The sequence below is a fragment of the Mycteria americana genome, chromosome 2 (genome assembly GCF_035582795.1).
Source record: "Mycteria americana isolate JAX WOST 10 ecotype Jacksonville Zoo and Gardens chromosome 2, USCA_MyAme_1.0, whole genome shotgun sequence".
In the NCBI taxonomy this organism is placed as follows: Eukaryota; Metazoa; Chordata; class Aves; order Ciconiiformes; family Ciconiidae; genus Mycteria; species Mycteria americana.
The window spans coordinates 60,769,564-60,781,257 of NC_134366.1; the positions used below are offsets into that span (position 1 = coordinate 60,769,564).

Consider the following 11,694-nt stretch of genomic DNA (forward strand, 5'->3'; position numbering starts at 1 on the left):
TCTCAAGCCTTAAAAATAGTGAGAATACTTTTCAAATGACCAATCGAAGTACATTCATCTCACTCGTCTTGAAATATTCAAGGAATGCTTTTGAAAAATATTTTAGAGAATAATGCTAGAGAGTTGTTAGGGGTTTTTTTCCCCCAAATCAACTTCAAGGTAGACATACAAAGAACCTCACCACAGTATTTTCCATTTAGGATAAATTATTCTGGCATTTCTTAAGAAATCAAACAAGTTAAATCTCTCTCAAAGCTTCACTTTCTTGAACTGGTAAGCAAGCAGGTGACACAGATGGCACCAAAGTAAAGGCTGCTTTGCCATAGATGATGGTACATTCCCTGCACAGCACACTGAGGCTACTAAGACGCTTAATAAAATGACAGACTATGGGCTCAATCCAACAACTCCTACTCAAATGAGAAGCCTTTACTCACATTAGAAACACCACTGAAATTACTGGGATTGAAAGAGTATGAACTAGTCATGCAAACAGCAGTCTTTGTGGTCTTGCCCCAAACAAGCACGCCAGGGTGGAAAAAAGCAAGACTGAAAATAACAATGGATAAATATTTTTAATACCTGTGTATTGGAGAAATGGACATTGCCCCAGTGTTTCACAAATGAGGTCTTTAACATCCCTTTCAGTAGTACTGAAATACTAAAGCACTAAGGTACTGTATTTATTGTTGCTTTTGAAGTGTAAGTCCTCACCGACTTCAACAGGGAATAAAGCTTAAAAGCACATGCCTCCACATGAAAGGATATTTTTGTTGTTTGTTAAAACTTGATCACTTTATGAATGACAGAAAGCAATACCATAATTTTATTATTACTCCAGATTATTAAAAATTTTAAATGTTAAAATATTAAGCTAAAAATTAATTTTTGTTTTTAGTTACAGCAGATACCTATTACAGGAAAACATAGCATTTTTCCATGTTTCCTTATGTTTTATAGTTTGCTTTCATTTTCTGACTTATTACAAAGTGATTAAATCCATTAAGTACTGAAGAATTTAATCTTTTTTCTTTTTATTTTTCCTGAAGAGAAACAATCATTTTTATTATTACAGTGAGGATGTGGTGCAGTAAAAATTTTCAAGGACTTTGGGGGAATTAATCGAGCACTTGCTTAATCTTATAGGCATGGGTTGAATTTTGCAGTTCTTAGTTACGCAAAAGGTGTTGAATGGGAGTTTTGTCAAGCAGTCGGGATCTCAGCCACTAATAACCTCTCAGTTATTTTCTTTTTCTCATTAGCAGTCTAACAGCTAACAGACTAATCTGAAGCTGCTACGGGATGCAAGATGAATTACAGCACATAAAGCTTATCCTACAAAAACAGGTGAAAAATTGCAGGCAACATCTCTCAAACGGTACCCGGAGCGAGCTCCTAAGCGGGTACCAACCCGCAGAGCTGCCGTGGCTCCAGCAGAGAGCTGCCACTTTGCATCACTGGGGTCTGGCCCTAAAATTAGCCCGCAGAAATCCAGACGAAGGTATTTTGAGAAAGTCACTTTGGGATGGTGATACCTGAAGCCACTCAGGTGCCCTGCTGACTCAGTGAGGGGGGTACAAGGGGTAGATGCTGAGAGGCTTTGCCCTGCCACCCTCACTAAGTGTACCCACCAAACACTTTGCAGGCTGGAGCAATGCATGGCTGCCAGGAGAATGGTGTTGGCCTGCTTTCTCGCCATCCGAGAGGAAGCGAGAGGGCTGAAAGGGTGCCGTGGGTCCTTCAGTCACTGTCAGAAAATGTGTAGAGTTGAGAAAAAATTGCCACAGCTTCTGTCTACACGCACGCAGGATTTGTAAACCTGGCTTTACTAGTTCTGAATTTTTATTGCAGGCAGATATCTTTCTGCTCGGTGTGAGAGGAAAGCCTCTTGCATGATGTGCAAGGGAAAATACAATGAATGGATGCTTCAAATATGCTGCCATCTACTTTTGTGAAAGAGACTGAAATTAAACATCACATTCTAGACAGGTTAATTCTGAAAACATATCCTGTTTATTAAATGACCCCTTTCTTAGGACTAACTGCTTCCAGTCTGGAAAAAGCCCCAGCCGACTCCACTGTATTTCATCTTTGCTCCAGAATCTTTTCATTTTGTCTCAACTTAAATCACTTCTAGTTCTGTACATGCAAATGACCTGAAAAGCACCTTTTCAATTATATTAAATAAGGACTATTACAATCAAATATTCTCTGACAATGCAGTATTTTGTTATATTTTGTTACTCTGTATCATAGAATCCTCGAATTATGTATGATTCATAAGTCACTTGGATAAAATCAGGTAAGAGATAACAGGTAACATTTGCTAGGCTTTCATCTATTTCAAATTGCTTATACCTTCCTCAAGCATTCAAACAAAAGTGTCTTGTAAAGGAATCCAACAAATGTGTGAGTAAAATATTTTCTGAAGCTTCTTTTTAGACTATATGCAATTATACAAGTGAAAGCATGGAACAGTGTTGTATGAATTAGTATTATTTCTACATTCAAGGCTGCATAATCGAGACAATTAATATTTTCTAAATATAGGAATTTCTTTCAGGAACAAAAAAAGCCCACTGATCTTTCACTGAGAAGCAGCGTACGAACAGTGAAGAAATTTCAGAAAAAACTGCATTTGTTAACATCAGCTAAAGATAAAATGTCTGCTAACTATGAAGACAGATGTATAAAATGCTTTCACATGCAAATCCAATAATCATTTCAAAGTGCAGCTCACAGCATTTTTGTATATTTAAACAAGCAATATTATAAATAAAACTCTGAGCATAGCGGACCAATACAGGACAATTATTTACTACTCCTATCATGCAAATGCACAAACTTATTTTTCCCCAAGCACAATTTAAATAAAGTAACAAAATATATTAAAAAAACCCATAAATTTGTTTCCAAAATTATATTCATTTGCAAACAGTAGCCTTGTAACAACGTTATTGATCCTTGAGAAGAACTGTATTACTTTTTCCTTAGCTTTATCATCTCTTACAATTGATGGAGCTTTTAAAGAAAGTTTTCTTAAATTGTTAGAACACGTTTATTTTCTTGCAAATTAATTCTTTTTAACTCTTTATGATAGCTTTGAATCCCATAAAGAAAGATGAATTATCACATACTGAGCCCAAGCTGTGAAACAGGAGGAGACAAATAGAGACCCCTACTGTGTTTAACAATGTAGAAGAAATTCCATGCTCAATAGAAAAATTTTCTGTCCTTTCTCTCAGACCACAAAAGCTGTTAATATGGATTTGAACAGTGGAGGGCACTCTTGCTATGCAAAACCCAGTACTGACCTGGCACACTCGGTTTTATCTATTCAGTAGCCTAAATCTCAGAATTTGTTAAGTAACAGCCACCTGTGGCACAGGCACTAACTGTATTCTGTTTAAAACATTTGCAGTTTCTAATCTGTGCAGTGAAGCACTTCGTTATCTCAAACACTGGCGCCTTTCTATGTGTATGCAGATGTGGAACAGATGCAAGCTTCACAAATTGTTTGGAATGTTTGCGCAAGATATTGTATTAAATAAGACCTGCGTTATGGTTTTCAAAATCATATAAACAGCTATTCAGTTGGCTGTTATGGCATGTATACATTAATTTCAGGTTGTGTAGAACTTGTGTACAAATATGCTGATGTTTGTAGGAACTAAATTTATTTAGAACACATCAAGTTTTATTTGGAATCCTAAAAAAAATTGAAGTCGATAGTTCTAACGTAGCTGATACGAAAAAGACATTGAAAAAACAAAAGAAAACAAATAAATGAGAAGAAAGAAGCAGACCACTAGATTCTGCATAGCTTTCCTATTTTGAAAAGTGTATCATTAACTACATCTTGAAGTCCGTAACTCTAACACCCTGCAGAATGAAGCCAGTCACTCTCTGAACAACCACAGAAATGCTGACAAATTTGTGTTTGGAGGCTCACAATAAGAGAAACCAATGTGGGGACCCAATCTTGCATCTCCTAAGCATCTCAAAACTGAACTTACAAGTACTGGACTCAATGGCACTACTCCTTTGAGTAAAATTACTCACATGCAGGAGTGCTTGAAAGAGCAAACCCGAAGTGATTTGATGCCAGTTGTGCAGCTCAGTCATTTTGCTCATTTACCATTCCGTATACTGCGGTATTGCACAGGATAGCAAAGCACATAAAGATCTAAACAAATTCGTTAGCTTTCATCATTTCCAGCTTTGGCAACATTACTGCATCAACAAAATCATAAAATAAAATTATCAAATGGCACCAGGAGAAGGGATCTCCTGAAACACTGAACAGTGAGTTGGTTTTGATTAACTGAAACAAAAATATTGCGGCACCTGCAGGGTTAATTAAGCAGCTCAAGATGCTGGGCTTCACAAAAGGAAACCTTTTTCTTTCTTGAAGAACTGTAAACACTTGTGCTGAACTAGATGGGCATTTGATAAGCTGTACAGCATGCAGCAAACTCAGAGGGATCTCTAGTTAACACTCAAATTCAGTGTTAACACTTAAGAGAACAGTGGTAAGCCATGCTGCCAAGGTCAACTGCACAGATGTACTAATTGTATTATGAGCTTGACATCTAGTGGCCACCCCTGGCAGGGCAAAGCAGGCAAAGGTTAAATCAGCAAGCCTTGTCAAAGCACTTCTAACTACCCACCCTCAGGAGAGTCCTGGGGAAGCTTTCTGGCACTCTGCAATCCCACCTTCTCCCCGGCTGAGCTCCTGGAGCAGCCTGCTGCGCGACCGCACAGGGCAGCACCCACACACACAGCACCCACCTGTGCCTCCCACACCCATGCCCCACGCACCCATCCTGGCCGGCCGGCTGGCGGCTTCTGGAGGAGGTCAACAGCCTTCCCAAATATTTCCGTGTGCCTAGTTCTCTGTGTCAAAAGTTTGGAAATTGTGTGGTGTTTCTTTTACAATCAGTGATAGGGTCAAAATTTTGGGGGCGAGAGGTGAAAGCAGGAGGGGAGAAAACCAGTATTAGAGATTGGCAATAAGAGTTTCAGAAGGGCTCTTTTTAAAGATTTAGCTTCAAGTGTGCTCACTTTGTGTACCCTAACTACAGCAAGGAAATACTAAAGACCCCACTCTTTAGTCCACTATCTTTTCACTTTTCAACTTAAACACATTTTTTTAATGTGTTTCATTATGGTTTTCTATCACCCTTTTAAACAATTACTTTTCTGGCTTTCCCAGTTTTGAAGGGGCTTTCCTTGATAAGAAGGAATGTACTCTATATCCAACAGCACTATAACTGAATCAGCTCCTAAAAGTATATTTTGGCCTAAATTCCCTTCTTTTTATTAATGGAAAACCTTCACTACATTTAGTGGGAAATTTTAAGAGAGTAAAGGAAACAGGATTTTGGCCCTTTACATCGAAATGTACAATTCAATAAAAATTTACTGCTGGAACTAGATTTACTCATTCTTCCTCTGAAAAAAATACAGCAAATTACTCTCATTTTACAAATGCAGTATTACAAAACAAATTATTTTTACATTATTTATTTTGGAAAATGTGTCAGTACTTAACTATTTTAATGTCATGCCAGACCTGGTTTATTATCAGCAAAAGTGATTGACTCATGTCCTGACTGATGGATAGTCAAAAGATATGCTTGTCCTGGCTTGGCAGTCAACAAATCAAATGAAGGAAAGATATCCAGAAAATCTTCCCAGGACTCAAACTATTTTTCAGAAATGGCCCTAATACTCGTTATTAATTTGTTTATTTTTATTCTTTTTTTAAAATGCCACCCATTTTTTGAATTGTAGCACTTCCTCTTTCTTAGGCAAGGAGAAGTAATTTTCAACAGCTAAATGTATGCATATTAATAGCTTAATTACACAGAATTTAAACCAACACCTTTCAAAATTTCCTCCCTCCCACTCCGAAAAAAGAGCCTTAATGTCCACCTCAGGAAATGGTAAGAATTGCTCAAGATCAGCACCACCAGATAAAATCTGACCCAGTTTTGTCTTCTTTCATTGTTATACATACATCAGCAGATTGGCTGATTGTTGTAGTTTCCTATTTATTCCAAATATTTTCCTATTGCTAATACAGTTCAAAACAGAATATTTTAAAAATTATACAAATACAGATGTTACATAGTTTGAATGTTAAGCCTCTACCATAATAGCAGAACTATTTATATAAAGTTTCAATTACATTTTCTTATCAAAGGGACAATTTATAGCAATACTTATTTGGTCTTTATTTTTCAAAACAAAAAGCCTTCTCTTACAGTTGCCTCAGAACAAACATTTTGAAAATCACCTAAGTTGTACGTTTACTGACAGCTGCTTGTGACTTCTCAAGTTTTAAAGGCAATAGTGTCTAAGCGATGTGGAATAACCTCTATTTTGTACTTAGGAATGTCCCTCCAAAATGTGTTTTTACCCTCTGTATATGCAGACGGAGTGAACACGCTCACATGAAGCTGGCTGCTCCATAGCGAACTGTGTCATTGCTGCAGCGGAGCATGTATGTCTGTGCACATACTCCAGAAGAATACCGAGTGCAGTCACGAACTGCTCAAAACTGCACAGCCCAATCCCACTTTACCAGGATGAAAAAGATCTATTAGTTTAGACTATGTTACATGGATTGAAGAGTGGGGGGAAAAACAGGTCCAATATTTAAAAAAATGATTGCAGAAGGCACATTAGAAAACTGTTATTACACAGTTCACTACAAGGTATCCCTTCCACCTCAGACTAAACAATGATACATCTTTGCCAGAAACTTCGCATGAAAAAGTCCAAAGCATCATTTGTCGTCACCCTTACCAGAACACCACTTGCACACTTTAAGAATCACTTTTCAGCATTACAAAAACCCTTTTTATTATCCCTACTTTAAAAATACAAATGCTATATCCACGGTTTAATATAAAAATTAATCGGAGTTGAAGCATGTGCATTGTATCTATAATTCTGATTCGTTTGTAATCTGTTGAATTAGGCAAGTATATTAGAAATGTAATTCCAGCTATTACAATGCTTTACATTTACTGAGAAACTGAGATTATTGTATTCTACCGGCAGTCATCTGAGTCCTTCTGCTGCTGCTTTTAAATTATTTCCATCATATCTTCTATTTAGTAACCTCAAGTGTTTTTTTAATAGCTATCTTTTGTTCACTCTTCTATAGTGCAATTATTCAAGTAATATATCATCACCAGCTGTTTGTTAACACTTCCTTTCAAAATTATTTAAAAATATATTTTTAGCATTTCACTTTTGACAAATAATTTCAAACTATTTTGAGTGTAAATCTGTAGTTGATGACATTGCTAATTATCTTCAGATTTCCAACAGTTTCTCTTCATCACGACATTGCCTTGTTTGAATGCAATCGTGTTATGCTGTAACCCAAGCTGGCTATAAAATCATTTGTTCTGATTCTAAAACTTCTGTGGTAACGTTACCATGAAAGTTATGGTGGCAACTTAAAATCTGGCCTAATGTTTATCTTCCATTCTGCTCCCCAAACTGCCAGGCTTCTCTCTGCTACTGTGAATGTTCCTTCACTCTAAGGATTACGTTTATGGGACATTCATCTTTAAATGCTTCACTTAATAAGATCTATTTTGAGGTGATATTAAAGATTATTTCATTAAATAAATAGAAAGCTTCATTTGCTTAATCTTGTGCTAACAACAACTCCCACCTTTGAAGATAAACAGCCAAATTAGTGAAAAGGCTACATGTATCAAATAATACTGCTTAAACAGTTTGCCTTCTAACAACGACAAATATTCTTGCACTGCGCAAACTATTTTTGGCCTGTTGCAAAATATGCTCAGGAACTGTAGCAATATCTTGATTACAGCTGTGAACAGAAACGAAGAACACTGACTTGACAATAAGTGTTTTAATTCATGAGATTTGGAGTGCTCATTATATCTGGCCTATAAAATTGCTTTCAGTATAGCAATCATTAGGCTTCCTAATATAACGTGTAAATGATTTACATTACACTAATGTGCACTAGATAGCCCTCTACTCGTGTATCCTGTCTCCACCTTGTTCACATTTCTCAAATGAAAGTGCAAAACCAACAGCACTACTTTAGCTTGTTAATTGTTAACCATGAAGGGTTTCACTCTATTATTTAAAATATGTTTTAATAAAAGGAAACATAGCACATTTTGATAACAGCCTTCTAAGGCTGAGAAGTATTTACGTTGTTGCATTTTAGGGCTGCTGTGAAAGCCGATTTTGTGCTATTCAGCGACCACAATAATAACGCTTTAAAATTCCTCACTGGGATGCAATGTAGTCCTTTTGATGGAAAGACTGTCTTTCTCATTCGGCAGAAATAAATCCATTCATTTGATCATGTAGTCATTGAGGGCAATACAAAACAAACCAAGTGTGAGAAATTCTATGTGATGAAGTAAACAAAACAAAACCCCCCAAAAAAGGGGGGAAAAAAAAAACATTTCCATGACAAAAAGATTCTTTGTCCTTAATCTACCCACCATATGCAAGCGTTTCTTTTTAGCATATCTCTTGTTCTAATCTCGGGTGACATGGCTACATAGATAAGATTCACAAAACAAAACAAAAACCTAGTTTAACAATTTTTTTCAATTTATTAACTCACCAGGAGTGTCATAATGAAGTAGTGGGGTTTTATTTTTCTGTATTGAAATGGATTCAGAGCATGTAAAAGTTTATAATGCTAGTGATAAATTCTTAGACCTAGAACCCACCCCAAGAGAGACTGGGCTCAACAAATCTTGTTTACATAATAAAATACTAATTCTCATCTGCTTGCCTGTATGAATTTATTTTACACAACCACTGTTTCCTAAGGAAGAAAATTAAATTTTGAAAATGCACTGCTTTGCTCCTCCGCGGTGACTGAAGGAAGCATTTCTCTGTGTGTCTGTTATTGTCAACACCCAAGTGGGTCTTCCTGGAGCAGTGGCAGTACCCCCCTTAGCAGCTCTGGACAGTGTGGGACTCACTCCCTGGCTCCCCAAATACCCTGGGAAGGAGCAGGAGGCTTAACGATTTGCCAGTCTGACAGATGTTTTAACCTGATGAGTGGATTCACGCTGCCTTAAGCTTCAGGGCTGTAAAGTTCAGATACAATAGTAAAAATCCTCCTCAGGCTTCAACTTTGCTGCCTTTCTTTCCCCACAGATGCAACTTAAAAGTCATTATAGTTTCGAAGCAGGAGAATGACTTTTTTTCTTTTCGAAGGGAGGGAGAGGTGGGATAAAACCGTGGAGCAAGGGGCCCACACAGAAAGCAGAAAACATTGGGGCTCCCACTTGTTTATGCGAGGAACTAAGCCAGCAGTGTGCTCTATGCAAAGAGGAAAAGAAAAACTTTCAAGTGGAAGCTCTCAACTTAGCCCAGGAAAAGTGAGTATGGGCTGTGGCATGCCTTTGCACGCTGCAATGCCAAGGACTACTAAGGAAATGAAAACTAAAGAAAAAAAAATTAAAAAGAAAGAAAAAAACCCCGCAGCCCTCTTCTCTAAAAAAAAATACAGCAAAGTGGAAATAAGGAGTTATTACAGCCCAAATCTTTCCAGCTTTGGACACTTGTTCACTAGCAGCCTGGGCAGCCCAGATGCATAAAGGCAAGTGTGCGTGTGTCTGCGTGTGGGGAGGGAGCGAAGAATGGCGGATGGGCGAGAAAATAACCCTTTCCCACTGCCTGCAGCCGGCGCGACAGGGGCTAGTGGTGGTGGTGGCACTCCGTGTCACCTACCACTGATAATAGTTACAGTCGCAGCAGAGCCAGGAGGAGAAGGGGGGAAGGCAGCGCGGGGGGGGGGGGGGGGGGGGGGGGCGAAAAGCTGCGGCTCTACTTTCTCGGAAATAATGAAAACCACTCCGCTGCCCCCGCGCACCCGAGCGGCCCTGCCCGCTCCTGCCGGGGTCCCCTGCCCGCCGCCGAGCGACGGTCCCCCCACTCCCCCGGCGGCTGCCGGGGCAAACGGGGGGGAGCGGCCGGGGCAGCCCAAAGCCCAAGCGGGCTGCCCAGAAACGCGCCTACCCTCGCAGCCTGCGCCGGGCGGCCCGGGGCGGCGGGGGGGAGCCCCTAGCACCGGCCGCGCTGGGGCTGCCCCGGGGGCGCGCCCCGGGGCCCGGCAGCCCCCGGGCCGCGGGACCGCCAGAGCCCGCAGCCCCAGGCAGGGCACCCCGGCTCCGGCCGCCCCAACTTTCCTGCCGGCAGGGCGAGGGGAACATGGCTCCTGCCCGCTCCGAAACCCCCGGGGGGGGAGCGGGGGGGGGGGCGCGAGAAAAAAAGGGTACCCGAAAAATTGGAGAGAGGGAACGCAGCGGAGAGGAGGAGGAGACAGGCGCTGCTCCGGGGTGCCCGCTCATGCAGCTGCCCGAGCCCGGGTGAGTGGGGAGGGAGGGCCGAGCCCCGCCGCCGAGCCCAGCCGCGATAAAAGCGCTCGGGAGGTCGGGAGGGAGCTGCTGAGAAGGATGGTTAGCCAGGGGGTGGGCTGCAGAAACTTGGCTAAACTGCTAACTTCTCAGTTCCACTGCCTCTTCCCTCAGCTGCTCTAATTCCCATTCTCCCGCTGCAGAGTAATTGCGCTCCCATGTTCACCATCACCATAAATCCACCTATCTCCATCCGAAACACCCTCACAAAAGGAGAGAGAAGGCGAAAGAGGCGCCAGGAGCCCTTACCGTGCTCAGAAACTACCTCCGCTTGCAGCTCTTCGTCCGATTTGAGATGCTGGGGTTTCGCTTGCTTTCGACGAGACATGCTGCTAACTGCGCCGTCTTGACTCTGCTTTTTGCAGAGGCATCAGCGACGTGGAGGTGGAAAGGGGGGAGGAACTGGGAACGAGGGAAGGGGGCTGGGGGATGGAAATAACTGTTCGCAAATAAAAAGTCGAGTTGCAAAACAAACCAACCAAACAACAACAGAAAAGGCAACCAACCAAAAAAAAAAAAAAAAAGGCAACGCTAACCAGCCAACCAAACTGGGAGTGAGCGGGTGAGCGGGTGAGCGAGTGGGGATTAGCCGGGCGGGGTGTGCGCGGTATGGTGGGGTGTGCGCGGCGGGCTGGGGCGGCTGCGCGGAGCGCGCATGGAGCTCTGTAATTATGATTGTGAATAATGCATGGCGATTAATGGTGCTGGGGGCGAGCGCGGATTGGCGCGGCTCCAGCGGACTCAGGCTGCATATGTAAATGAAGGACGGGGCTCCGCAATTAGCCGCTTTGCTCCGCCAAATGATGCGTCTCCCCGGCACCGGCAGCGCCGCCTGCGAGAGGCACCGGCCGCGGCGGCGACAGCAGCGGCGGCGGCGGCGGCAGCGAAGCACACACGCACCACGCAGGAGGGCTCTGTTTTGCACACACTTTACACAACATATGTGCAAGGTTCACTTGTTGGGGGAGGTCACGATCTTCGCTTTTCTGTCTGTCTTTCTCCCCCGCCGGCTCTCAGTTTCTTTTGCTCTGCTTTCTTCTGCTCTCTGTGCTTTTCTGTTTGTTTGTTTGTTTCTTTCTTTCTTTCTTTCTTTTTCTTTCTTTCTTTCTTCACATCACTCTGCGTCCTCTTCTCTCTTGGTCTCTCTTTCCCCAGAAGTTGATCTGGAAGGCATCTGATTTCTGTGTGCGTGTGAGTAATTTCTTTCCAGGAGGAAAAGAAACTTTTGTGTACGCTTTTTCTTTCCCCCTTT

At 41.6% G+C, this 11,694-nt stretch overlaps 1 protein-coding gene across 1 annotated transcript in view; it reads right to left on the reverse strand.

Moving 5' to 3' along the window:
• Positions 1-10,903, reverse strand: part of SALL3 (spalt like transcription factor 3) — a 19,872-nt gene extending 8,969 nt beyond the window's left edge. The window contains exon 1 of the mRNA XM_075495611.1: positions 10,692-10,903. Within this exon, the coding sequence (XP_075351726.1) occupies positions 10,692-10,770 (79 nt within the window). The 5' untranslated portion in view covers positions 10,771-10,903. The remainder of the gene's footprint in view (positions 1-10,691) is intronic.
• Between the last annotated feature and the right edge of the window lie 791 nt (positions 10,904-11,694).